The 25,135-nt window shown below is 38.7% G+C and overlaps 1 protein-coding gene across 11 annotated transcripts in view; it reads left to right on the top strand.

Annotated features, from left to right (window-relative positions):
* Positions 1–25,135, top strand: part of TCF4 (transcription factor 4) — a 350,984-nt gene that overhangs the window by 151,745 nt on the left and 174,104 nt on the right. For all 11 annotated transcript variants that reach the window (XM_088019640.1, XM_028102890.2, XM_028102892.2 and 8 more), the window contains exon 6: positions 22,023–22,087. In XM_088019640.1, coding sequence (XP_087875766.1) covers positions 22,023–22,087 — 65 coding nt within the window. The remainder of the gene's footprint in view (positions 1–22,022; positions 22,088–25,135) is intronic.

A 25,135-nucleotide genomic window follows, 5' to 3' on the forward strand; every position in this document is an offset into this window, starting at 1 on the left:
CATTATCCTTCAGGTTTAAGATTTACCTGTTGTGCTCATTGTAACAAAAGAAATGAAATCTCTGTAATTATATTGGAAGGGGGAGGAGATCATGTTTTAGTTCCTTTGATCTTGAGCTAGAATAGGCTCTGCTTTTGGAAATCTAATTTGAAAGAATCCAACGTACACATCTGCTTTTTGTACTGCAATTTCTATTGAGCTTGAAAATAGAAATTTATTAATGCAAATGTGTAGAGTCTGTTCCTTGAGGAAAAAAAAATACACTTCCAAAATGCAAAGTGATCCTTTCTACATAGCTATGGAAGATTTTAATAAATATGTTCTATGTTTTTTTTTTTTCTGGAGTTCAGAGATGAGCTTCCTTGTTAACAAGGACTAAGCATAAAAATTACAGGGCACATTGGGAAGCAGAAAGATTCATGATTACTTCAATATTTAAAAGTTTCCAAAAGACAAATTAGATGGTAAAGAGATGAGAAGCGTACTGAATCCTCAAAAGAAAAAAACAACACAAAAACAAGTGCGTCATCAAACCATTTGGAGAACATGTTTGAATTGATGGTAGGGCCCATGCTAAGAGACAAAGCTTTCATTTCAACGAATCCAATCTGCCTAGTGTTCTGTAAAATTGCCTTTGCCTGTAAATGGAATGGCATGTAGATTTTAGGTAGGATACTTTCTCACCCAACTTAGCCTGTACTCTTTATTTTATTTTTGAATCATTACATGAAACTGCATATAAATGACACTTGACTTAATCCTCAGAGTGGCTGGATTGCATGGTTTATTTTGATTAACTTTTTTCTTGTTCTCAGTGTAAATTTTCCCGTAAAGCCTAAAATGTCATGAGCATTTTGGGACATAAATCCTTTAAGCTATTTTGCAGTCATATAGTTGTTCTTTGTAGGGTTTGAGTGCTTTCCTAAACTCCTTCTCATCTCCAAATGGGCAAAGTAAATTATAAATTGTTCAGAGCATTCAATCACTGGATGAGCAGTCATCTCCTAAAGCTGGGGAGAATATCCATTTTCAATTCTTTGAGTAAATAGAGCTGATTCCTTTATAATATTTGTGCTCTATCAACAGATCTCAAAAACTTTGTTATAAATTACCTAGGCTTAAGAAGTTCATGATTAGAGAATATCTGAAGCAATAAAACCGTTCGTCTCCCTTCTCCATGTGGTGAGATTTCTTTCAAAGGTAGTGGGTAGGCTTTTGTGGTGTATATTGTCATTCCATTCTGCCTTCTTTGGTTACGTTCTTCCCCACTGAATTTTTTTTATTTTTTAACACTGTGATCAGGCATTTTAAGTTTAAAACAGGGAGCCTATCCTTAACTTTTGTGTCTGAGTTGGTATTTCAGCTGTGCTGCGAAAATCACCTTGTGACTCTTGCAAATGTACAATTTCATTTGGGTTCAGTAATTCTTGTAGGAGTCTGCGATGCAGGCGGCCCAAGGCCACAGAAATTATTTAAGGCACAAAATGTTGCGAAAGAGTCGGCTTCTCAGAGGCTTTTGAGTAACTAGGGTTCAAAAACCAGTTTTGTTTTGGGGGGGCGCGTGGAAAGTACTGGTAACCACTTGCAGTTAATTAATGTCTACCATTTCCCTCTAATTGTGGCTTTGTCCAGTTACACACATCTCTCTTCCTCACAGGGCAAGAAACTCACCAACGAAATTTCTGTTTCTAATGGCAGACAGTTGGGGTGCTGCAACCAAGCAGTCACCCTTAAAAATTAATGAGCTTAATGATGGTTAGAGAAGTGATGGCAGTGGTGGTGTGGGAGGGAGGGGCCGTGGGAGGGCAGAAGGAAGAAGCCTGGACGCCTCACAAGTGACAATGATGGGAGCCTCTGTCCTTATCTCCCCTCCCCCCCTCCCTTCCCTCTCCCCCCTCCCCCCCCCCAGTCGCCACTCCTTCCATCCTCCCTTCTTCCCAGGAGCCAAGCGGATAGAAAGACAGGGCGATTATGAAGACGTCAGTTGGAGCGTAGGCAGGCGAGAGGGGCGCAGCGCTCCAGATGAGGTCCGGGGGGAGCCGAGGAGGGTCACTCATGGACGACCGTGTGTGTGTGTCTGACAGACTGTGAAATGGTGCGTTGTTGCACGGCTGCGCTGCACCTGGGCCCTTCATCTGTGATTGATTGGTTTGGTCATGTGTAATGGTCCCATCTGCTCTGTGTTGTTTTTCTTTTTTTACTTATAAACACCGTTCCCAGCGGCTGAGAGAGGATGAGCTATGTTTTGTCATCTTCACTTACACTTTAGCTCAAAAAAAGTGGTCAAGTAGGTAAGCTCTAAAATCTATCCAAGTAATGTAGTAGGAAAGTACGGGTTTTCCCCTTTGCTTGGGGTGTGTGTGTGTGTGTGTGTGTGTGTGTGTGTGTGTGCGCGCGCGCGCGCGAGTGTGCTGTGGGTGTGCGCGCCCTCCTGCGCACGCGTGTGTGCCTGGAGTTTTCATGCTGCCTGTTAATATCTGAATAGTTCATGAACCACGGAAGACCAAAAATCGCAGAAATGATTTGCACAAATCTGTGTATTGTGACTCTTACTGCAGCGAGGAGTTTTTTTTGTAACGGAGCCAATACTTAATTAAAACCGCTGACATCATGGTGTTATAATTAAGCGTGGCATTAATTAAGCTGGAATAACGATTTTTTTTTATTAAGAACTGCTTTTATTGTATAAGACCGTTATCGGCTAAAAACAAAGTAATTTTAAAGCAAAAATGAATTCCCTCTAAATGACCCCTTTTCAACTTCCCCAAAGTCCGGCCTCAGGACTGTCGTCATCAGGGGTGTGTGTGTGTGTGTATGTGTGTGTGTGTGTGTGTGTGTGTGTGTGTGTGTATGTGTTGGGATGGGGGGAGAGTGGAAGTGAAATTTGTTTTTTTCACCCAAAAATGCTGATCGGCTCCTGGCATTCTGATGGCTAATTATGCATCGGAGAGCTTCGACAGCTGCATTCATCATCATAAAATGTAATAATTAATGACATTCCAACAAAGAAAAATATGCAAATGAGGACTCATTAGCATTTTCATATTCAGCTTTGATAATGCTTTTGCTGACAAGGTTGTAATTAATGAAAATTCATGTCGCAGTCAGGAGATTGGATCGGTTTCATTCCGCTCACAATTCCCAAATGCTTGCATTATGGAAAATCGGCAGCTCTGCCAACTTTTCAGGGAAGAAAAAAACACACACACACACTAAAAGCACCAGATGCAAATTAATGGTAGGGAGTCTTTAACTCTTTAAACCACCCCCCTAAATTTCCATCATAGGAAACATGTGATGAGTTTTAGCCTAAGAACTAGATTCTTTCTTTTTTTTAATAACAGCAATGAACGTACTTTTATTTGTGACCCAAGTATAAGAATTTCTGGCAAACTTTTTTTTTAAATATTAAAAAGAACCCTCTACCTTTTCCCCTCTTCCCTTTTCCCTTTCAAGACTATTTAAATTTACATAGTAAAACATGTTAGGACAGCCAAGCCTCAGCATGTTGTGTTCTGTCCTCTAGCTGGCAAATTTACGCCACGACAGTTTATTCATCCACATGCTTTTTGGCGACTCTTCATCACGTATTTGTGCTTAGATCTTCTGGTGCCTCCCTCCGTGTGCTACCCATAAGGTCGAAAGAAAAGCAAGTATTCTATTTCTCTATTCAGGGTGGGGTTTTTTTTTTTTTTTTGTCTTTTTTGGATGATGGGGTTTTTTTTTTGTTTTGTTGTTTTTTAGTGCTTTTTCTTTTAGTCTATTTCCTTTGTGGTTTAGTGTAAGAGTTTGGGAATGTGCCCATAATTCTCTCACTCAACACTTCTGGTTTAGTGTTGTGCTTCAGATGTAATTTTAAGAGACACTGTACAATCAAAATGGATACCCAGAAACCCCAGAGCAGGGCTATCAACAAGCAGTTAGTACAGAGAGCTATTAATTTATAAATCCTCTTTGTGTTGCTTTCAAAATGTGTGACTGTAGATTGGCAAATAACCATTGGGTGCCAACTTGGTACCATGTTTTGTTATGCTAGCCTAAAGTTCAACTGAAAGTCCTCTCTGCCCCTCAACATTAGAAGGAAAAACCTAAACAGAGTTCTGACCTGATTTCATATTTGGTCATTAGATTACAAAAATGATTATCACTAAGTCAGATTTTTTTTTTTTTGCTGAGGTAAATATTTTTTTAAAAGGGTTTGTATGAGGATTAAGAAAAAGAGAGAAGGAAAGCATATTTCTTTATCAATTGTCAAATTTATAAGCATTTTCACTCTCAAATGATATAAAACAACTTCAGGCAGTTCCTAAGATGCAGTTTCCTGTTTCTTTTAAGTTAAATTGTTAATTCCCAAAATTGCTAGCCCAGCATAAATAAAGAATATAAATATGCCTTGTTAGGGGAAGATAGAAACTTTGATATGCTAGGTCTTATTGTTTGAAGTATCTCAGTAAAATAGAAAGTCTCATCAGTTATTTAATGAGGACTTGAAAGTAAATCTTTTCCCCTATTATGCGATTAAGAATGACTATGTTTTTATTCCTCATTAAATCTCAGAGTTCCAAGAAACAGAATTGTATTTCAGTCTCTTGCTTTTTTCCAACTTTCGTTTTTTTCAGTTTGTACATGAATGTGTGTGTGTGTGTGTGTGTGTACGTGTACATATGGTGTGTCAAGGTCTGGAGATTATGGTGGCTCTCTCCCCTTTCCCTTAAAATCTATTGTGCTAAAATAGCAGGCAGAAGAAGGTTTTACTTTTTTTTTCTTATAGTTTACTTCTATTTTAAGCGGGCAAACTGCCCATCCAGATGGTAGAATTTCACCTGTAAGCAATCTGAAACGATCAGTTAATTCTGACATTTTATAGAGCCCTTTTCTTTTCACACAGTGCAACTAAGTGCAGAGTTAACTATTCAAGATAATGTTTCTTTTTTTCCCCCTTTTAAAGCGCTTCCTGCTGTGATTGGTTCTTTTTTCCCCAAAATCTGTATTTTGGGCTCAATTAAAAATCTGTGGCTTTAGGCACTTTGCTGCTCTTGTCAAAACCACATCTGATGAAATCTTTGACCACTTCTAATATGTGTAAATGAGGAAATGGTGGCAGAAGTGAAGGAACAAGTGTCGATTAGCAGGTTCGTGGCTGAGAAGCAGATCATTGTAGTTTTAAAAGCTCAGCGTTCCCCTGGCTTTGGTAAACTCACTGTTAACTTTTCTCCTCTCACCACATTCACAAAGTACACCAACTCACACCTTCCTAAGGAACGCCTAGCGGGGTGTTAGCTACCAGAATCCTGAAATTTGGTTTTGTTTCCTGTGTGGCTAGCCTCTGGTGGCTTATGTGACTAAATAAATTGGAGACGTGGTTTGAAATGATTTGTTGACCTTTTATTGAAGCATCCCATTATTTCCCAAAACAGGTTTTGGGGATGTTTTTGAAGCAGAGTGTAAAAGGGAAAGGGAGTCTTGGAGTTTGTTTTTACTCACAATAATTGTATTGATACTGTATTTACAAGTTATTTTGGAATACTACCCTCTTGTTTTTATTTCTAGAAATCCTTCATTTGCATGAATTATTTCTTGAGTTATTTTTATAGTAAAGATGGCTCTAGGGGCCTCTTCTCCTCTGGCTTATTCCTTTGGGAGAACATTTTTAAAAGTACTCCTATTATACCTGTTAAGATTTGAGACCCTGGCTGCACTATTATTTGTTGCTTTTTTTTTTTTCCTGTTTCCTGTTTCGCACATGTTAATTCCTATGGGCATTTTCTTTTTAAAGTGATGAGATTTTCACTGTCCAGCAGCAAGCCACATTTACTGGAGTTATTGAACTCTGAAATAAGAAACCTGTGGGTGATCAGTTTTACCCTCCCCAGAAACTCTTGCTTCAGTCAAGGGGAGTTATAGCCCCATGACTGAGAATTTTAAAGTAGTTTCACTAAAACATCCCAAGGTCTCCTTTCAGGTATTGCAACAAAATCAACATTAGTTTGTGGCCAGTGAAGCCGGGGTTCCTGGCAGTGTTCTTATCCAGTTGTTTCTCATATTTCCCTTGCAAACTTTCCCATTGGTTGGGGTCTGTGGAGAGATTTCAGTGGCTGGCTGGGGGAAATGTTTGGAAGAACATTTGCGTTTCAAAGCAGCCTAAATATTTGCAAAAATGTTTGCTTGAGAAAAAAAAAAAAAGAAGAATCCACTTAGGATTAGGAAGTAACTTGCTAAAACATTTTAAAAGCATTTGTCATTTACCCAAGTATATTATTCATGAAGGAAGGTCTAGCCTGAATTTCAGGGGTCATCCCAGAATTCGTATTTTTAAACAGCAGATGAGATAATAAATGTTTTGGTGTTATGATTAAGGTGTGTACCTATATGTGGCATAAAAATGCAAAAAAAAAAAAAGAAAACCCCAAACAAACCAAAAAACAAGAAGAAAAAGAGACACAAATACATTTAAAAATTAATTGGTTTTTATTTAGTGAACCCATAATACAAAAGGTGCAGAGAAAGGCCTCATGAAATGATAGGATTGAATGGCTGTTGAACAGCTAGCTCTAACCTCATTTTTTCCCCTATTGTGTATTTTCCCCTATAAAACAGAACTATATAGCTATGGTATGACATCCGGTTCTGTTGGAGTTCAGACTTTCTCTCAATAGTAATGATTTGAATGGCAGATCTTTCTCCTTTTTTTTTTTTTTCCCTTGGTAAAGAGTTTCCTGTGGGCATTTTTGTGTTCAAATTATTAAAGTTTTAACTGCATTTCACTTTTGGTTTGGAAACAGTACATATAAAACTCAATGCAGGCCAATTTTTCCAATTTGTTAACAATGTAGGAGTTGAGCGTTGACAATTACTGTACTTAAAAGCCCCTCAGATCAGGTGTTATTTTACCATCTGGACCTTTTAATTAGTAATAAAAATGTGGCTCTGGATCCACAGAAATGGGATCTACAGTACACAACGGCCCAATGCACCCTCGGTGCTGAGGTGTACATCGCTACATCTTGCAAGTGTGTGTATGTGTGTGAGTGTGTTCATATGTAATTGTGTGTTGAGTATGTGATCATTCCTCCTAGAAAACCCAGGCATAGGATCCTGATGCCTTTTTCAAACTGGGCATTATTGTAATACCAGAATATTTGGCTGCTTTTCCTCAATATGAAATAAAAATATATAATATATACTTGCATTCCTAAAAGTAACACTTGCTTAAATCTTTTTAATACTCATACGTCATGAAGTATATGGTATGGCATGGTGATAAAATGCTGACATCAGAAGTAGGCTTGGGCAGATTTGGCTCCGTTGCATAGCTGTGTGCTTTATGGCAAATACAGTAACCTCTCTGAATCTCCTTTTTTCCTTACCTATTGAATGAAAGTATTAATGATAATAGTTATGATACCTACCTAACAGGATTATGATGAAGCTTATGTCAAAGCACTTGATAAAAACAAAGAGCTATAACAATTGATTTTAATGCAAATGACCAATTCATAACCCACATGCCATCTTCATAACTCAGCGAACTGTCTCATGTTCAAAAATAAGAGAGATGCAAATATGAGATTATATTAGATTATTGACAAATACTAACTTTGGGACCACCAGAAAATGTGTTACTAATTTTACACGTGAAGAAAAATGACCCATTTTTATAAAGTATCTGGATATGCTCTTTGAAATAATGTTATTCTTAATTAAGGCAGAAGTGGGTACATTGGAGGGAAATAGTGACCCTCTGGAGAAATGGAGAGTGAAAATAGTTTAGGGAAATGAGTCTTAGCATCTTCTCTTTCGGAAAGATGCATACATGTTTCTCTCAATCATCATGAATTTCATGTTTGCAAATCAGTGTGAATACTTGAACGATAATTGTTATTGTTTAGAAGAACCTACCCATTATAATTTGTATATGTGTATGCCTATATACATATATAAATATCAAATTATATAAAAATTTCCTTAAGAATGTATTATCCCCAGGAACTGAGGGTGTAAGCTTACTGTTAGACACTAGACCAGCTGCATTTGGACACTTCTCTAGAAAGCGCTTTCAGTTTTTAGTGTATGTCCAGTTCTCTTCTTGAGAATTCTTCAGGAGAAATAAGAACATTTGTTTTCTTTACTTTGAAAGAATGACAATGAATGGTGGTATACATGGTGTAATGATACTATTTTGGTCATCTCATGTTCCTCTCCTTTAATGTAATACATGCACACCTTGGTCATAGTCCAGATATTCTTTACATGACGTTGTTTCTAACAACCGGTATTTATTACCATGGACCACCTGGTTTTAAGGAGTGTCTTAGAGAGCTTTTAAGACTTGTCTCGGAGACCTGGTATTAGCAATGCAGAGTTCCTTTCTGGTGGCCTGCTAAGAGCTAAATTCAACTGAGGAAGTCTTTGGTGAATTTCTTAATCTGATAACTATTAAGTAAACCAAGGAAGAAACAGGGACATGCCAGTTATGTCTGTATGGCTTTTAAGATTTTTTAGACTTAAGAATGGAAACCGAATTACTTTAATGTCCTATCAGTTTCACTCAAATGTCCCAATCTAATGACCATTTTCATTTGCATATTCTAGTCTGGTGAACAGATAGAGCCTACTTTTATTTGTCTTGAAATTTTTTTAAATGGGGCTACAGGACCTCCCCTTTGAAACTCCATGTGATAAAAAGGGCCATGTGTACCTTAGCCTTTAGATTTCAGTACCCACAGTCACAAGACAGAAAAGATATTGTGGAACTTCTTTAGAAATTGTCTCATAAAAGGGATTCAGTTAAAAATTGGTGGGACAGCATTTAAAATTTAATAAAAAAAAGTAATTCAAAGTAAAGTCTGTAGCCAAACTCCTTAATTGTGATGCATTTGCCGAGTTCCCCTCTCCCATCGTCGGGCCTGCTCTCGTGCCATATGGCCTACCATGGAACATTTAACTTGTCAGATATAATGGATTGTCCTGGAAGCAGATTTTTGCTTTGAGCACTCGGCTCCTTTCTTGCATCTCACTCTCAGCTCCAGGCTGCAGGATGAAGGATTGTGGTGGAAATGCAAAGAAGAGACACACAGTTGATTCCCCTTAAGAGAGTGACCTATATGTCACAAAATTTTACCCACGTAAAGAGGCATTATCCCCGTCACTGGCCTTAGCAGGCTGCATGTCAAAATCGTTTAAATTTGCCTGGACTTAACAGATTGTGCAAACATTTCAGAATCGAGTGCTTAGGAATAATAAAACATCGTCATTTTAACTTATGCAGAAATGGTGTAGGCACATCAGCCGAAAGATAAGTATTATTTATCATGACCTACATGTAACCTAAACCACCTGGTTTGTAGATGCTATAAATTAAGTTCAACTCTCAAATCTACTGAGAATGCTTAAGAAAAAAAAATCACTTTATGGAGATGTTACATGGCTTCATTGTTTCTGTTTGGTGAGGAGATGTGAGGTTGAAATGATCATTTAGGTGGATGGACAAGTGGCTGTTAATTATCCTACCAAGCTTTCCATCTTGAAACTTAAATGCACACCTTCCGTTTATTCCAATCTATTCGAAATTAGACATTGAACATTCTATGGATTATTTAATTTTTATATGTAAATGTAAAAATTATAGTATTTGATGTCGATTTTAATTTGGTGCTTTCATGAGGTAATTCATTTTTTTTTTTCAAGTCGTGATATTGTTTCTGAAATCACAAGCTTAGAAAACTCTAGGAGGAGTTTGTGGCTTTGCATTTATAGGAAAACTTCCTTAAAAGAATAAATAGTGCCCTTTCTATACGTACATGTTCATACATAGCTGTTAGGTATTCCTCTAGTAAAATCTGCTGTAACCCCAAATATTATACATTTTTAAAAGGATTTTATTTATTCATTTGAGAGAAAGAGGGAGCACAAGCAGGGGGAGCTGCAGAGGGAGGGGGAGAAGCAGGCTCCCCGCTGAGCAGGAAGCCCCATGCGGGACTCGATCCCAAGACCCTGGGATCATGACCTGAGCTGAAGGCAGATGCTTAACCGACTAAGCCACCCAGGTGCCCCTGTAACCCCAAATATTATAATACAGAGACCCAAATAATCAAGCACAAACAAGTGGAAAAATAAGTAACTTATGTATCTCATTTAACCATAAAATGATACATATTTTTGATTGCTCCAGGGTTACAAAAATTCATTAGTAGATTTGTATATGATACATGGAAATATACTAAAAGAGACTCTATTCACAAAAGTTAATTTAATATACTCACCAAAACAAGTGTTTGTGTGTTAGAAATTTAATATATATGTTATTCCACAAATTCATGTATTATAGATAACTCTTAATATAGAGCTATAAAAAACTGCAGTGATCTTGAAAACTGATATAACCACACTTCCATACAAAGAATTGTATCTTTTTAATGGACAACTTCCCATGAAGCAGCTAAGAAATCTGCTAAAGTCAGCATTTAATAATAAAGTGTACTTCTGTATATTTCACACTCATCCTAAAGTGAGCACACTTGTTTCATTAATGCCACTGACAGGATGATTCTTTCTCCCCCTTTCTCCCCTCCTACTCCCTGTATTCAAATTTTGGTCTGGCTTAGTCCTAAGTGAGTTTGGGTGGTGCCGGGCCACAGCCAGCTCTTGTCGGGGCATGTGCGCCCTCTGCTGGCTGCTCACATTGGAACCGACCTGTGTGAGGGGTTCTTCATTTCTTTCACTTTCCAGGGTTGGGTTTTTTTTGGTGTGTTTTGTTTTTGCATTTTTATAAAAATAATCATATATTTGTAGTGATTATAAAGTTGTAGGTTAATACTGAGAATGACAGCTAATTTGTTTCAGTTTGAAAATAAATTTTGGGGGTTTGTTTGATTGATTTTGCTAAATAGACTCCTGATAGTTCGAATAACATGTAGAGTACATACCAGTCTTGAATTTTTAAGTGGTTGATTTCATCTTACCATTGATTGTATTTTCGTTGCTTTCATAGTTTCTCCTGGTCCAATCACACTTAAGAAGAATTCTTGTTGGGACTAAGTTGGGAATGGACTTCAAAAAGAAAATTCATTGAAATTTTGCCATATGACTCTTTGTAGGTAATGGATGTGGCAGATAATCCATAGGAGAGAACTCTCTGATAGCATCAAGAGTTGTCTCTTGTCCTATGGAGGAAAATGACTATCTATTAACATCGCAATGTTTTATAAGGCATTTTTGGCTTCCTTGCAGACCAAATGAAGCTATCCTCCTGGGCAGACATTGAGAATGGTAGTTTAAGTGGAACCTCTTTTTGTTTGGTTTTGCTTCTTTTGGTTATTGTTTGTAGAGTGTGAGATGTTGAAGGAGCAAATCACCAATGGTCCCTTTTGTCTTATATTGTAGATTTCTCTGATTTGTAAGCAAATGACTTCAAAATATCCAAGACAGCTCCCTAAAATAGGGACTGATCAAAGAGTTTAGAGTTAAGGAAGGGGGAAAATGTCATCTGAGTTTTTTCCAGTTTCCCGTCTTTCCAATTTTAGGAAGTTGGAAAGTTACCTTAAATTTTGTTTTGAATAAATGATACGAGTATCTCTGATTTATTTAACATGTCAAGTAATGATGAACTGCTTTCTAACAAATATCAAGTTGCCCCTAACTGAGTTATAATGGCATCTTGCATGGAATCTCAAATACACATCTCTCCTGTTGCCACCTATTACCACGATGAGGTTCTATTAGGCATTCTCCTCCTCTGTGCTTTTCAGTACACCCATTCACCTCTTACTGATGTACATTGTTGGGTTTGCTCCCTTGCATTTCAACCGTCTAAGTCCTTTCCTCTTGAGAACAGCGTCCACTGTGGATGTACCAGCAGCCAACATGGGGTACACAGAGGCACCAACAAATTATTTATTTCCATAGTTCATGTTTTTTGGACCTCTTTTACAACTATTCAGATGATCATTTTTGCAAGTTTCCAAACTGAAAATTGCTGTCTATAAACATCTATTCCTTGTAATGTACTTTATTTTCTTGCCTGTTTTGGTCATATGAGGTCAGTATTCTGACTACTCCCCCTTGCCCTTCCTCCCTTCTTCTCCTTGACCATCCTTCCCACGGCCTCACCTCTTCCTTCCTGTGCCCCCCGCCTTCCTCTCTTGATGTAGCCATGCCCATGTATTCAGTCATTGGGAGGCTTTCCTTACGCATCACAGTGTGGGACTCAGCGGCTCATGTAATTTTATCTGTGAACCATCATCTTTAGCTGTGACTCGTGTCACAGGGGAGCTGGACTCTGAGGAGTTTGGTGCTGTTTGCCTTCCACTTTGGTTGTGGTGGGCCTGATCTCTTAAAGTTGATCAGGTTCAAGAACTAGCAGTCTTCCCATTCTTTGCTCTATGGATGCTTTGAAATGTATTTTGAATTTTGGGCTATTCCCCCCACCCCCAGCTTCTCAGTGATGGATGTTTAGGGAATAGAGACCAATTGTAATTCAGTGCTAAGGCTGAAGAAATGGTCATCTAATATATCAGTTGTCTTACATATATAAATGAATGCCACTTGCATTATCTTCTGTGTGGGGTTTAAAATGGGGGCATCTGGCTGGCTCAGTCAGAAGAGCGTGCAACTTTTGATCTTAGGGTCGAGAGTTTGAGCCCCACGTTGGGTGTAGGGATTACTTAAATGAAAAGAACTTAAAAATTTTTTAAATGTTACTTATGTATATTGGTATATATGTAAGTATAATGCTTGTATATATTATACACATGTCTAAACTATATTTAAAATCTTCATGAGATTCCCATCCGTCTTGCTTTTGTTCAGTCTTGAGTATCATATTAAACATACTTGTGGTTTCTTTGAGAGATGATACTTGTTATATTTTTGTTAGTTGTAAAGTTAGCTTGAAAACTGAGGCCATTGCCTACATGCCGTGATGCTAAAATATGTAATTTTCCTTTATGGATCCTATAACAAACAGTACTAAAACGTTTCCTCTGTTTGCTGTCCCACTGTGGCTTACTCAGAGTCTGGTCAGTATTATTTTTTACATACAATATTAGTAAGACTCTGTTAGAACATCAGCTCAATGGGCAGCAAATAATTTATTGTTAAAAGTGATTTTTATGGTGAAACATAGCTCTAGATTTTCTTAAATTTTGCTGATAAATTAAAAATTAACCAGGTAGCAGAGTCTTTATTCATATGACCTTTCAACTGCCTCTGACCAGAAATGTCATAGATCTCCTCCAGGGGAATCAAAGGACCACATTTTATCCCTTTGTATGGACTGTCTTCAGTAGAGCATGGGAGGGTAAATACATGGGCCGAAGGGCCGTTTTAAAAAATCTATGTTCGATAGAGGTTGACCGTGGAGTGAACAGGCGATTTCTGTCTTGGGATAGAATGGGGAAAGGGATACTTGCAGAGCAGTGGCCAGTGGGTCTGATAGAAGAGGAGCGACCTTTTACCTCTGGAACTCTCATGTCTGGGAATTCTGTCACTTATTAGGGGAATGAAAATACTTGGTAACGGGAGACTAATTTCTTTGAAACAACCAGTCTTCATGAGTGGAGATGAACAAATTTAAAGGCCAAGCATGCTGACAGAAAAAGGTTTCTGAAATAGAACTCAGAAGGGGCCTTGGAGATCAACAATTATTTGTTTTTAAAAATCCATTTAAATGGGTTGGATTGGGTTGTAATCTATTTTTTGTTGTTGGTGCTATCCACCAGGCCACCAGGTTTATTGGAGTTCCATCTGATGTAGCCTTAGAGGCTATGCCTGTCGCTTAAATTGGTTACTGTCATCCCTGGCTTGTTGAACTAACCAGTAGAATTTTATTAAAAAACAAAAACAAAAACAAAAAAACCCCCAACATTAGAATGCCAGATCCTACTCCACTGAATGCAAATACCCTGGGGTAAAGAAGCCAGGAATCTGTTGTAAGAAACATCTCCCTAACCGGTCTCATGACCATCAAGGTTTCTTAGCCATAGAACAGAATTTGGGGGATTGCTTTTCTCCACACCCATCCTGTGTCTTCCTTTCCTCCTACAAATCTAGCGAAAATATTTCTCTCTACTTGCTTTGATGCCTTTAGTGTATATTGCAAGATTGACCTTCATTTTTACATAAAAACTATTATGCTTCTTCAAATAAAAAATAGGCTTTCAAATGCTTATGTTGTTTCTTCAGAGGGCACACAAGTCCTTAATTGCTGTGGTTCGATTATAGCCAGTCATCACGCACAAACTGTGATAACAATGTGAAACAGGGTCGGCAGAACTATTAAGATCTTATTCATATAAAGCCAGTGGTAAGTTACTCATTAAAAGTAAGTTGAGTGATTTCGGGGTTGCCCTTAGTCCTTCAGGTCTCCAGGGGACCCTTGTACAAATTGCTGATTCAGAAAATCATTATTCTGGTGACTGAAGTGGCACTTTAGTGGCCTTAAAGAGTTATTTGACACACCTCCCCAAACAGCTAAGTTATCCCCGTGATTATGTTGATTAATTGCACACTCTGTGGAATTAGCGTTATTTTCAATGGAAGATTTTCCTGCATTTGGAAAATAAAGCATAAAACTCGTGTGCTTTAATTTGATAATGTGTGCACTTCTCCTGAGCATGACACCGAGTGAGGGGAGTATTTCGGCTGTTGTCTAGGGCACGTGGCATAATCTAAGGCGTACTTTTTTATTTTGCATTTAGAAAGGACTTTTTGGTGTACCAGAGGATGGTCACTCAAAATGCCTATCATTTCTAACCTTTTTAGCCATTCCTTTTTGCCTTACAAACTGAGTTAAAATGATGTGAGGGGGGAGGGGTTGTGGTGCACGTTGGGAAGAAGGCAGGTGAAATAATCTTTGTTACCAGAGTAGATACGGACATTACATTTTGAACACTCCCAAAAGAGTCTAAAGGGGCTTTGGTACTGGAATTGGAAGCTTATATTCTAGCTTCATCTCTTGATACCTGTATAACTTCTTCTACTCCTATAAGTCAGTTGTTCTTTCTTCATTTTAGTGACCTCATTTATAAAAATAGAGCTTAAAATGCCCACCTAAAGGAGTTCTTAAGGTGTGTTGTCTTAAATATGTAAGTTAAATTCCTTTGCATACCATACAGTGCTTTACAAATGTGAGTGCTTTAAGGAAAATTCGGTATAGATTCTGCACCATAGGCAGTCCCCCAAAGGGAAGCGTTCCGGTGGTGGTGCCTCAAGATAGTCGGTATATCTGGAATTTTAGTCCACCCACTGTTTTGAAGGCAGCACAGTGTCTAGACGAGATGAGGTGAATCAGTGACGAAATGCAGCCAAAACTCATAATTTTCCAGGATCAGAGCTATAGATCATCACTGAGTATTCTATTTTTATGGCTTAAGCACATCAGTGAAAGAGAAGACTGATGCTAGTCTTTTCTGGGGAGATGGCTAGCTCCCTAGTTCCCATTATCCTTTGCTACAAACTATGCGCCTACTCACATTTCCCCCCGCTTTTCTTTCTGGTCTCAATTTAGGAAGAAGGGGAGGAAGAGAATTTTCTAGGCTGTGGCATGACTAGTTTATCTGCTGGAATTGAGTTGTAATTCTTTTAGCATAAAATTTATTAAATTTGGATTTTTGAATGCCAGTGGATTGAAGACCGAGTTGCCCTGGTACAGCAAGATTCTGTAGGAGAAAACCAATGCTCTTTGAATTGTAGAAATCAGAAGAAAAAGGTCAACTTCTGATTTCTTGCAAAGGCAGGCTCTCACCACCAAACAAGGATCTGGGGCAAAGTTGACCAGCTAGTCAGAATAACAAAGGTGTATCTACAACGAAACATCACCAATCGTGAACAATAATTTTAGATCAATTTAATTAAAATAAAACATGATTTTTAAGCTTACATTATTTGTTTCACAGGAAATTACAAGCATATATTAACCTAATACACTCTTAGTGGTAAGGTTTTTTGTTTTTAAATAATGGTGGCTCCCGAAGTTCCTCATGACTTGTATTAAGAGACAAAAAGATATGGGGCAGGTATGTGTATTCACATAAGTTTAGGAAAGATAGTATTAAGCTAAATTAAATGTGTTCACTGCAGGACTTGTCAGAGGCTTTAACATGTTAAGATATAATGTACATTTCTGAGGGAGGGCTATAGATAGAGTGTAACATTTCCTAGGCCCTTTAAATTAGCCTTCCTTTTGTTTTGGGGAGCCTGTTGTGGGGTTATTATTTCAGAGAAGACCCTTGTGAGTGATGCTGCTTTGTCCTATATTATAATGATATTTTTTCTTCCACTCTTCTCTGTGCATCTTAATACGAAGTCATACTCTTCACACAGGAAATGTGTAGAGATACAGTCCACTGCCATGTTCTTGTTGATTAGTTGCTTCAAGTTTACATGGAGATGGTTGCAGCTTATTGTACGGCGTCACGGGTTTTGGTGTACATCATTTGCATAGCTCTAAAGTACCAAGAGACCTTTTAGGGATAAAACACCATGTAAATGTAAATTATCACCACCTATAAGACACTTTCATTAATTTCATATCAAATTCATGAGTGTTTTGAGCTCTGGGATTTGAGTCTTCAGTATTGGGCTTCTTGCTTATTTATAGATTTTTCTTCCAGCATTTAAATACCAGCAGCACAGAGTAGTGCTAAGAGCATAGCCTTTGGAATCAAAGTGCCAGGGTTTGAATCCTGGTTAGGTCTCTTACTGCCTGTGTAGTCTTGGGCAATTTTCTGTATCTCAGTTTCCTCATCTACAAAATGGGTGTCTATATTACTTGCCTCCCAGGGTTGTTGTGCATATTGAATAAATCAGTCTACACAAGCCCTTTGCATAGTGGGCAACAATGCATGGCTAGGACTCAGCTATTCTTATTTGGGCAAAGGAGGGAAAAGTGAGCATGGGAAAGATGAAAGGACTATAAATAATAACCTCATGTATATTTTCAGAACCGCCAAATATTTCAGTCATTATTTAATAAAATAGTCTTTTCTGTATGCAGAATCATCATCATCATCATCATCATCATCATCATCACAATACTCATTAATAGGGTAACCAGGGTTGGGTTGGGGTTAGGGACAGGGACAGAGATTTATTCTGATCCGAACATGGTTATGAGTTCCTAGTCTGATGCCAGGGAACAAAAGGCTCATTCTTCAGTCCCCAGAATGAAGATTAACAGGGAAGCAGCCTTGCTTGGTTTGTCCTGAAGCCTCAGATAATTTTTCATTAAGGCTTTTCATGAGATGATATGTTCCCCTGGTACAGGTGCCTCTTTTTCAGTGGTGGGTGAGATACCTACCATTTATATATAATTTTAAAAGTGACCTTTTAAGAATGAAAGGCTAGAAACCCAAACATGACCTTGTTATCACCCTGCTGGTCAACCACCAGCACGGTCTTCTATGTCACAGCTTATCTGCAGAAATCATAGTATCAATAAGTTGTTCTTGTCTGTTTCCATGTGCATTAGAACTGTTCAGGTGTAGTCATCGACCAGAGCTGATACTTCTTGGATGTATCCCTGTGAATAAATGGGTTTATGAGATCATTCTTCTCTTCAAGTAATATTTTCATTCTCATCCGCTTCCCTAGGCATTCTCTTACAATAGGATACTATGGATATACTGAAAGAAAAAAATTAGAAGTCAAATAGAAAATGATACAAGAATATAAAAGTACTAAATTTGGAATTATATAGACATTTCTTAACAACACTCCCCCCCAAACAAAAAACATCCCCCCCCCTTTCTCCTTCCCAGGGCAGCAAGATAAAGGATTACTGACTAGATCAACAAAAATCTTAAAAAAATTGGAAGCAGCTTATATTTTCTGCTTAGATTAGTTTTTCAAGGGCAACAGAAGAGGGAAGGGAATCCTTTATTGATTATCAGTTGCAACCATTTTTAATAGTCAAATTTAAACCTAGGTTTTTAGCAGCTGATGGGTTCGATTTGGTCAAAACACGTGTTGACTTTCTGGATTGTTTGCTTACTGTAGATGCTGACTTGTTCTGGAGAAGGGGCTGCGTGTTGATCTCCTTTGTCTCCAGAAGGATTGATTGACGGATGTTGTCTGCTCATTTACAGCGTTTTTCTTGCTTAATTTAAAAAATTGTGACATAGTATTACATGTTCCTTGTATACATCATTTTTGCAGAAGAAAGTTGTTTAGCCAATATGTCGACTTAGTTTATATGAAATCGTCTCTGTAGCTTTCATTCAGCCTTCAATGTGCTCCATTAGGTCATATCATTCGCTTCATGCAAGGCAAATCATCACCAGCAGCAAAATTTAACATTTGGTCCTTTTAGGTATAAAAATGAATCAAATGCCTGACAAGATTGGTTTCTGGTATATATTTCAGAATCCCCCACACACCCCTTTATGGGCATACAACAAATGTTACTAACGGGTACTTTTAGTTTCTAAAATATGGACAACAGTACTCCATGCAGTAAAAGACTTGAGCGATTAATGCTACCCTTATGCCTCTTTTGAGTAGTTTTAGCCATGGGGCTTGGCACTGCCACCATTGTCTTTGTGCCAAAAAATATCCGCAGCGGCTGTCGCATTCTAGTACTGGAGGGTCGTCTCGAAAATTCCGCAGTGAACGCGCCGGGTTTGTTCATCACTGCTATCTCTTTTAAATATTGGGAAAATAGGGTCTTTCGCTCTTTCAAAGCTCCGTTGTGGTTGTGGGGATGGGGGGAGGTGGGTGTCGAAGAATGGAGAAAGGAGGAAAGAAGCTGTCCGCACCAGCCAGTTGGTCTAAGTGACAAAAATCCACGCCTGACATAGAGTAAACGCAGAGATTGAGGGGCTTTTGTGTTCAGGAGCACAGATAGTCACTTAAGAATCCTCCCCAAACATGTTATCAGCACTCTTGAACATTTTATTATCTGAAACAAATGTTGCAGGGAATTTTAAGCAGAAAATCGACAGCAAAACCATAGCTAATTTTTAATGGGCAGTTTACACAAAAGATACACGTGTGTGTGTGTGTGTGTGTGTGTGTGTGTGTTTTAGAAACTGAGATGTCATTGTAAAATGGCTGTGGTTTGCCATTAGCAAATGATGGGAATGGGTCTCATATGTTTGAGAAGGTGTTTGGGTTTATCCACAGTCCCTGATTATTTTGCTCCCAAACAGGGGTTTGGGCTCTGAGGGCAGATTTATAGTTGAATTTGGAAACAAAAAGATGTAATAAAGTTAAAGGCTTACACTATCAGAATGAAATGTGTTCGCTCAGGATCTCTGGAGCGATCTATTTGATGGTAAAAGTGGATGCTACAGATGAAATCTTTACAAGGAGCATAATCCTAAAACACACACACACACACACACACACACACACACACACACACACACACACAACCTAAAAAAAAGTGCACCTCCCAGCCTCCTGCTGGCTGCAGTGCCTCTTTGGTACCTCGCAGACTTCGACAGAGTCCTGGACGGGTGCCCATTGATGTCATGGAAACACTCAAATTACTGAGAATGATTCATGTCTACGCTGGTCTCTTATCCTCCCCCACACAAACAGGAGTAGATTTTTAACCCTGACAACTTGTAATTTGCAGTGGGTTTATTTTTGTATCTGGATAAATATTTTTTAACAAGCAAAATTAAGATTAAGCAGTCTGTATCTGATATGATAGCAAAGAATGCCGAGTCTATGTAGCCAAGAGCACTTGGGGGGCTCTGTGTGGCGTGCATTCAGATTCTCTTCTCTCCCTTCCTTCCTACCCCTTTGCTCTTTTCATTCCACTCCTTCTCTCTTGATTTCTCTCCTTTCTCCCCCATTTACTTTCATTCATATTCTTTCTCTCTCTCTTTCTCTCTCCCTTATTATTTGCACTGACCTTCTAGCTTTAAAATAACGGGAGGAATAGCCCCAACTTATATATATATGAATGGAGACAAATCCTGGTAGGAAAGTTCATGTCTCCAGGTCTGTGTGCTGGTGTCGGGTTGGGAAGTAATGCCCGGTGGTGATATTCTATAGGGGATAGCTTCAGTGATTCCTTCTAGAGAAAAAAATAGATAACCCTTCTTCCTTCTTACTGTATTTTGCAATCCAGTTTTTGGAAATTACCCAAACAGGACACTAGATGTTCAGTTTCCTAGGAAGTCAGAGTAAATTCTGCTTTATCCATCTATCTTTCTATCTGTCTGTCTGCCTGCCTCCCTACCTCTCCACCTGCTTTCCTGGCGGTTAAAAAAGTGAACATGATGTCAAAGGGAACTCTGTGGTAGTTGTATTAAAGCTTTTTAGATGCAAGAACTTGAGGAAGGACATACATCATTTGATAGCCCATAAGGGTCAAGTTTCTCTCTTAGTAATATCTAGAAAGGGAAGTTAAAGGGTATAAGTAGCCCACATTGGACTCACACAGAAGAGTAAATATGTGTATATGACCATTTATGCTTCTGAAACGGGTAAATGCGTCTTTGCTTTAATGTAAAATCCTCATACAATGAAAGTTATTCTCTTAGATCTTTCAAGACTGACAGTCTATGAGATGGTATCCTGTTTCATTGGAATTGAAACTGATATGGGCATTGATTTTCTACTTTGCACTGAACACTATACCAGAAATGGGGGAGCAGGGGGGAGTGTGTTCTTAAACCCAAGATTCACTGAAGCCAGTAGAAAAGTTAATACTGAGGGAGAGAGGGTTAATTTTAAGATTCAGGTTTGGCTTTCTTTGAAAATCACCTTCCATTTTATGTATACAGTGACTTCGGTACCAGGTACATTTTTGACAAGATAGAAGATTTATTAAAGATCCGTTCTTTGTGTGGTGTCAGGAAAGTGGACTCTAATAGCATTGTCATTGAACCAAAAGATAAAAAATGACTGCCGTTACTTTTAACATTTATTTTAAGTGGAGTGGAGGGAGGAAAACTTCGGGGTCATAAACTTTAGAAGGATTTCAATTCCCTCTCTCAGAATACTAGTTTTGAATCTTCCCATTGCAAAGAAGAATAGTAGAGTCCTGGGTAAAATGCTACGTCCCTCTCAGCTCTAGTCTTGAAGAGAGAAGTATCCCCTCCATCTTGGGTGGGGTGGGGTGGGATTTGTCTTCTGGGTACTTGGTCATGCCACTAGTCCTTTTTGATGTCCTAGTATGGATCGATTTTCTATGACAACTCTTCACATGTCACTAAATTCTACTGCTTAGATCTCTTGTAATGTGGCTTCATTGTCTCCCTTACAGATTATTAAGGCTAAACCTACTTCTAAAAAAAAACAAAAACAAATGAGCAGCTTTGATTTTATCCTTAGATGTGGCCAAATAGCACCTGAGACTCTATATGTCTCTGTAGAGCCATCTACAGATAAAAACTGAGTTGTTAGAATTGGCACGAGACATGGACAGTCCATTATTCCTTGTTCCACTGGGTCCGTTGGTAGAATCTGAACTTGGGTTCAGCGGGGACGATTTTGCAAAAGCCCCCTTTCCCCAGTGTAAATTCTGTCATCGTCTTGATCATGATGGGGTGTACCCCTGGGAAAGGGAGTTTAAAAAAAGAGAGAGAGCACATCTCAGAATTTTGAGTAGTTTCTTTGCTATTTTCACCATCTGGAGAGCCTTGATTGATTAGCTTTGGCCTCACCATTAAGTGTCAATATAATCAATGGGAATTACTAGACTAGGGTCATTACATAGATAATTTGCCTGCTGTGTAAATAAAAATGAAATTGTTTAAATTTTGCGAGAGAAAGAAAGTGAAAATAAGGGCTGACAATTTGTTTGTTAGAGAAAGTGGAGGCCATTGGAATGACAGTTTTTGGAAGTGTGGAGCAGTTTGGCTAAGAATAGGAATGAAGGATATTTTTTTTCCAGTTTATCATAGCCAGAGTGAGGAAGTGTTATTCCCTCTCTTGCTTGCATACATTGCCAGTAGTGCCTACTTTACGTATGTAAACATCGGGGAAGAGAAGTAGATGTCTGTTACCTGGAGATTTTTTTTTTTAAGGAAAAATGTAATTTACACTTTTTTTGTTGTTTCTCTTGGCAGGTAAAACAGAAAGGGGCTCATACTCATCTTATGGGAGAGAATCAAACTTACAGGGTTGCCACCAGGTAAGTGAGAATCTTGCTTGGGGAAGGGTTGAAAAGAATGAACCTGGTAAATTGGTTTGTTTTGTAAATTAGGTGATGCATTTTTGAGTATGGCACTAAGATGCACCGAAAGTCTGCCGATGCCTCTCTCTTTTAAAAAGTAATGAAATAGCACAGAGCTTGGAAGTAATAAACCCCTCTTTCTCTAGATCCCTGCCGTATCACAACTGCCTTCACTGGCTTGTTTTTCTTTTTTAATCCATCAGCCAGTACCAGTGGCACTGTTTGCAAACTAGCAATGTCGGTTAAAGTGGTTCTATCAAAAGAGTTTATTTGCAATTAAGAACTTAAGAATTTCTTACACTAGAAATACTTCGTGCAGCCATGTGTCAGACCCTGGGTTCGGGTGGTTATTGCCCTAAATTATAGTTTTCATAGGGGCTGGATGATGTTGTGTGAAAACAGGGTTGTATTGAGGGATAAAAATGTCTGTGAAAATATGATTTGTTGTCCCTTTTTGTTTCTGAATTGTTTTTGGCTGGAAGTCAAGGCCAGCAGGCTAACAGCAAAGCCGTCTCAAGGGAAGCATGCGTGAGCTAGAAAAATAAGTGTACTTTAATTAAATAATAAAATGCCAGTGTAATACAAAGGTATAGCATGTGTGTGTTTGTCTCTGTGCACTTTGCATTTGCATACTTTGCAATCTCCAGAGAAAGCCCAGTTCTAAAAATACTACCCATCACCAAAAGTATAAGCTTTGTTTTAGGACAATTGAGTTTGTATAAATGCTTTCTTTTTAACTTCAGAATCAGTATTAATTGTATGTTTAAAAATCTTTTATTTTGCTTAGGGTTTGGACTTTCCTTTTTGTAAGTGCATTGGTTTCTTACTTGGGAGAACTCTTGATAGAATTTAATAATCCTCTCTCAGATTCAGAGCTTTCTACAGTTTCATTCCTCACCCAAACCGAACGTACATTCTTCTTATGCTAGAAAGGGAATGCTTGCTCTCGAACCCGCTCACCCTCCTATTTTCTTTAATGATATGGGAAGAAAAAATCGGTTTTGAAATTTTGAAACAACCTGTTTCATGTATCCTGGAAAATGTAAGCAGACAGTTTTAGCAATTAAACAGAACCTGTGAAGGATGTTACCTTTATGTATCAGTCATATGTCACTAGAGGTGGAATTCTGGTGGAGGTTTATTTTTTTTTAACCGCCCCCCCCCGGATATATTTGCATTTTTAAAATTGCCTCCTCTGGCCCAGCCACCCCTTCAGTCCTATTCGGCATCTGAAAGCTTGGTTGCAATGAGGTGAACCGGTGCTTGGTTAAGACCTCCTGACACACAGGCTGCACAGTACAGTTCATAGCAGTTTGTTTGGAAAGAATTCTGCAGGAAAGAAATTTACAGCCATTCCAGCACAACGGAAACATCTTTGGAATGTGAGTGCAAATGTTCGGGGCAGATAGCTCGGGCGACAAGCCTCTTAGTGCCGAGTCTCTAGTGTAAAGCTCCCAATTCCTGCAGAAGAGCCGGTTCCTGTGTATCTGGTTTCTGAGGGTCAAGGCAGAGGTCGTTAGAGTTTTGGGGAGAAGAAAGTTGACAACATCCTTCCTTTTTGCAGATGGTCATGGCAGAGGTCTCTATTTTCGCTGGGCCTCTTTTTCTGGTCAATGAGAGAATAGGCTTCCTCGCCCCGTATCCTTTCTTACTAATAGGAATTGGCGTGATTCCTCACAGACACAAAGATTTCCTCTGCTGAGTAAGCGCGAGGCCCCTTAACTTGTTAAAGCATCATCCAGACCGTGTGAGTCTGTCTGTGTATGTGCAGGGACGCAGACCCTCCCTCGGTTTGTGGGAAATACTTCCCTCGGGTGAAACTGAAGTTATTTTTTTGGCAAACACAAGGTGAGAAGTGGAAGGGGGCAGAGGGTGGAGTAGAGGTGGATGGACTGGTGTGTGATGGCTGAATTTCTGGGCCTTGGGAGGCTCATTTTGAGACATTCGTGGCCAGGAAAATTCTGTTGTGTATCGGAGTATGACTGCATATGCTTTTCTTAAAAAGTCTTCATAATGTAGCTGTGGAGTGTGGAGATTTCTCTCTCTTATTTCTGCTTCATGGTCGTGAGTCTTGCAAGAACCGACTGTCTCTGTGCTTAGCATGGTCTCAGCAGTATCCATAAACAGTGTGATCATGTAAGGATAAATAAAAGAGCAAAGTTTCGGAAATTCCCTGATTGAGAAAATAGGGGCTGGAGAGGAAAAGTGCCCATATAATGAATTTCTGCTTTCCGTGAAATTTGAGAATAGAGCAGACCATAGTGTGTCTTCCAGTGAACGTTTCTCTTGTGCCGAATTGCTTTTGGAATATCCCTGTCTCCAACACCAGCCATGCAAACCAAAAAGAGAGGCAAAGTCGCGGGTATCTTGGGCTTCAAGTCTAAGTAGCAGATCACAGCTGAAATGATTCCCCACTGTGTGGCAAGGTGAGTGCTCTCCTGGAGAGGAAGCTTTTGTCTCTCCTGTTTACTACATTCTAGAGATGCTGGGTGGAAATCCTTTGGATGATCTGCCCTGAGGAGCTCCAAAAGCAGCTTTATCTGTCGTATTATAACAGTGTATTCTGTGGACTTAGAGAGATGAGCACTGTTACATGTGAAGATGCTTATTCCAGTCCCAATAGCCTTTTGTTTGGTGTAGAGAGATAGTGGTGGTAAGCAACAGGTAGCAAAACGCTGTCCTGGAGAAATAAATTATTATTCTGAAATGTATATTATTTCAAAAATGCATCAGGTTAAATATATGTGTGTGTGTGTGTGTGTATACATATATATATCCATTATGTTTCTCTTGAGGATTTAACACTAATAGTGATAAACACGTGGCTTTTTAAAAAGCAGATATTTTAACCAAACAACAAAAGCTGGCAGGTTCTTTATTAAGTTGTTTTCATTATAAATAGTAATGGGATAATATGAATTCATTAATGCATTTCCATGTAAAATTATCAGAAATAAACATGGTAACTTTTTCAGACTTTTGAAATTGTATAGAAAAAGAACCAAT

The sequence above is a fragment of the Eumetopias jubatus genome, unplaced genomic scaffold (genome assembly GCF_037043125.1).
Source record: "Eumetopias jubatus isolate StellerSeaLion01/CBP00866 unplaced genomic scaffold, mEumJub1_p1.0 scaffold_16, whole genome shotgun sequence".
In the NCBI taxonomy this organism is placed as follows: Eukaryota; Metazoa; Chordata; class Mammalia; order Carnivora; family Otariidae; genus Eumetopias; species Eumetopias jubatus.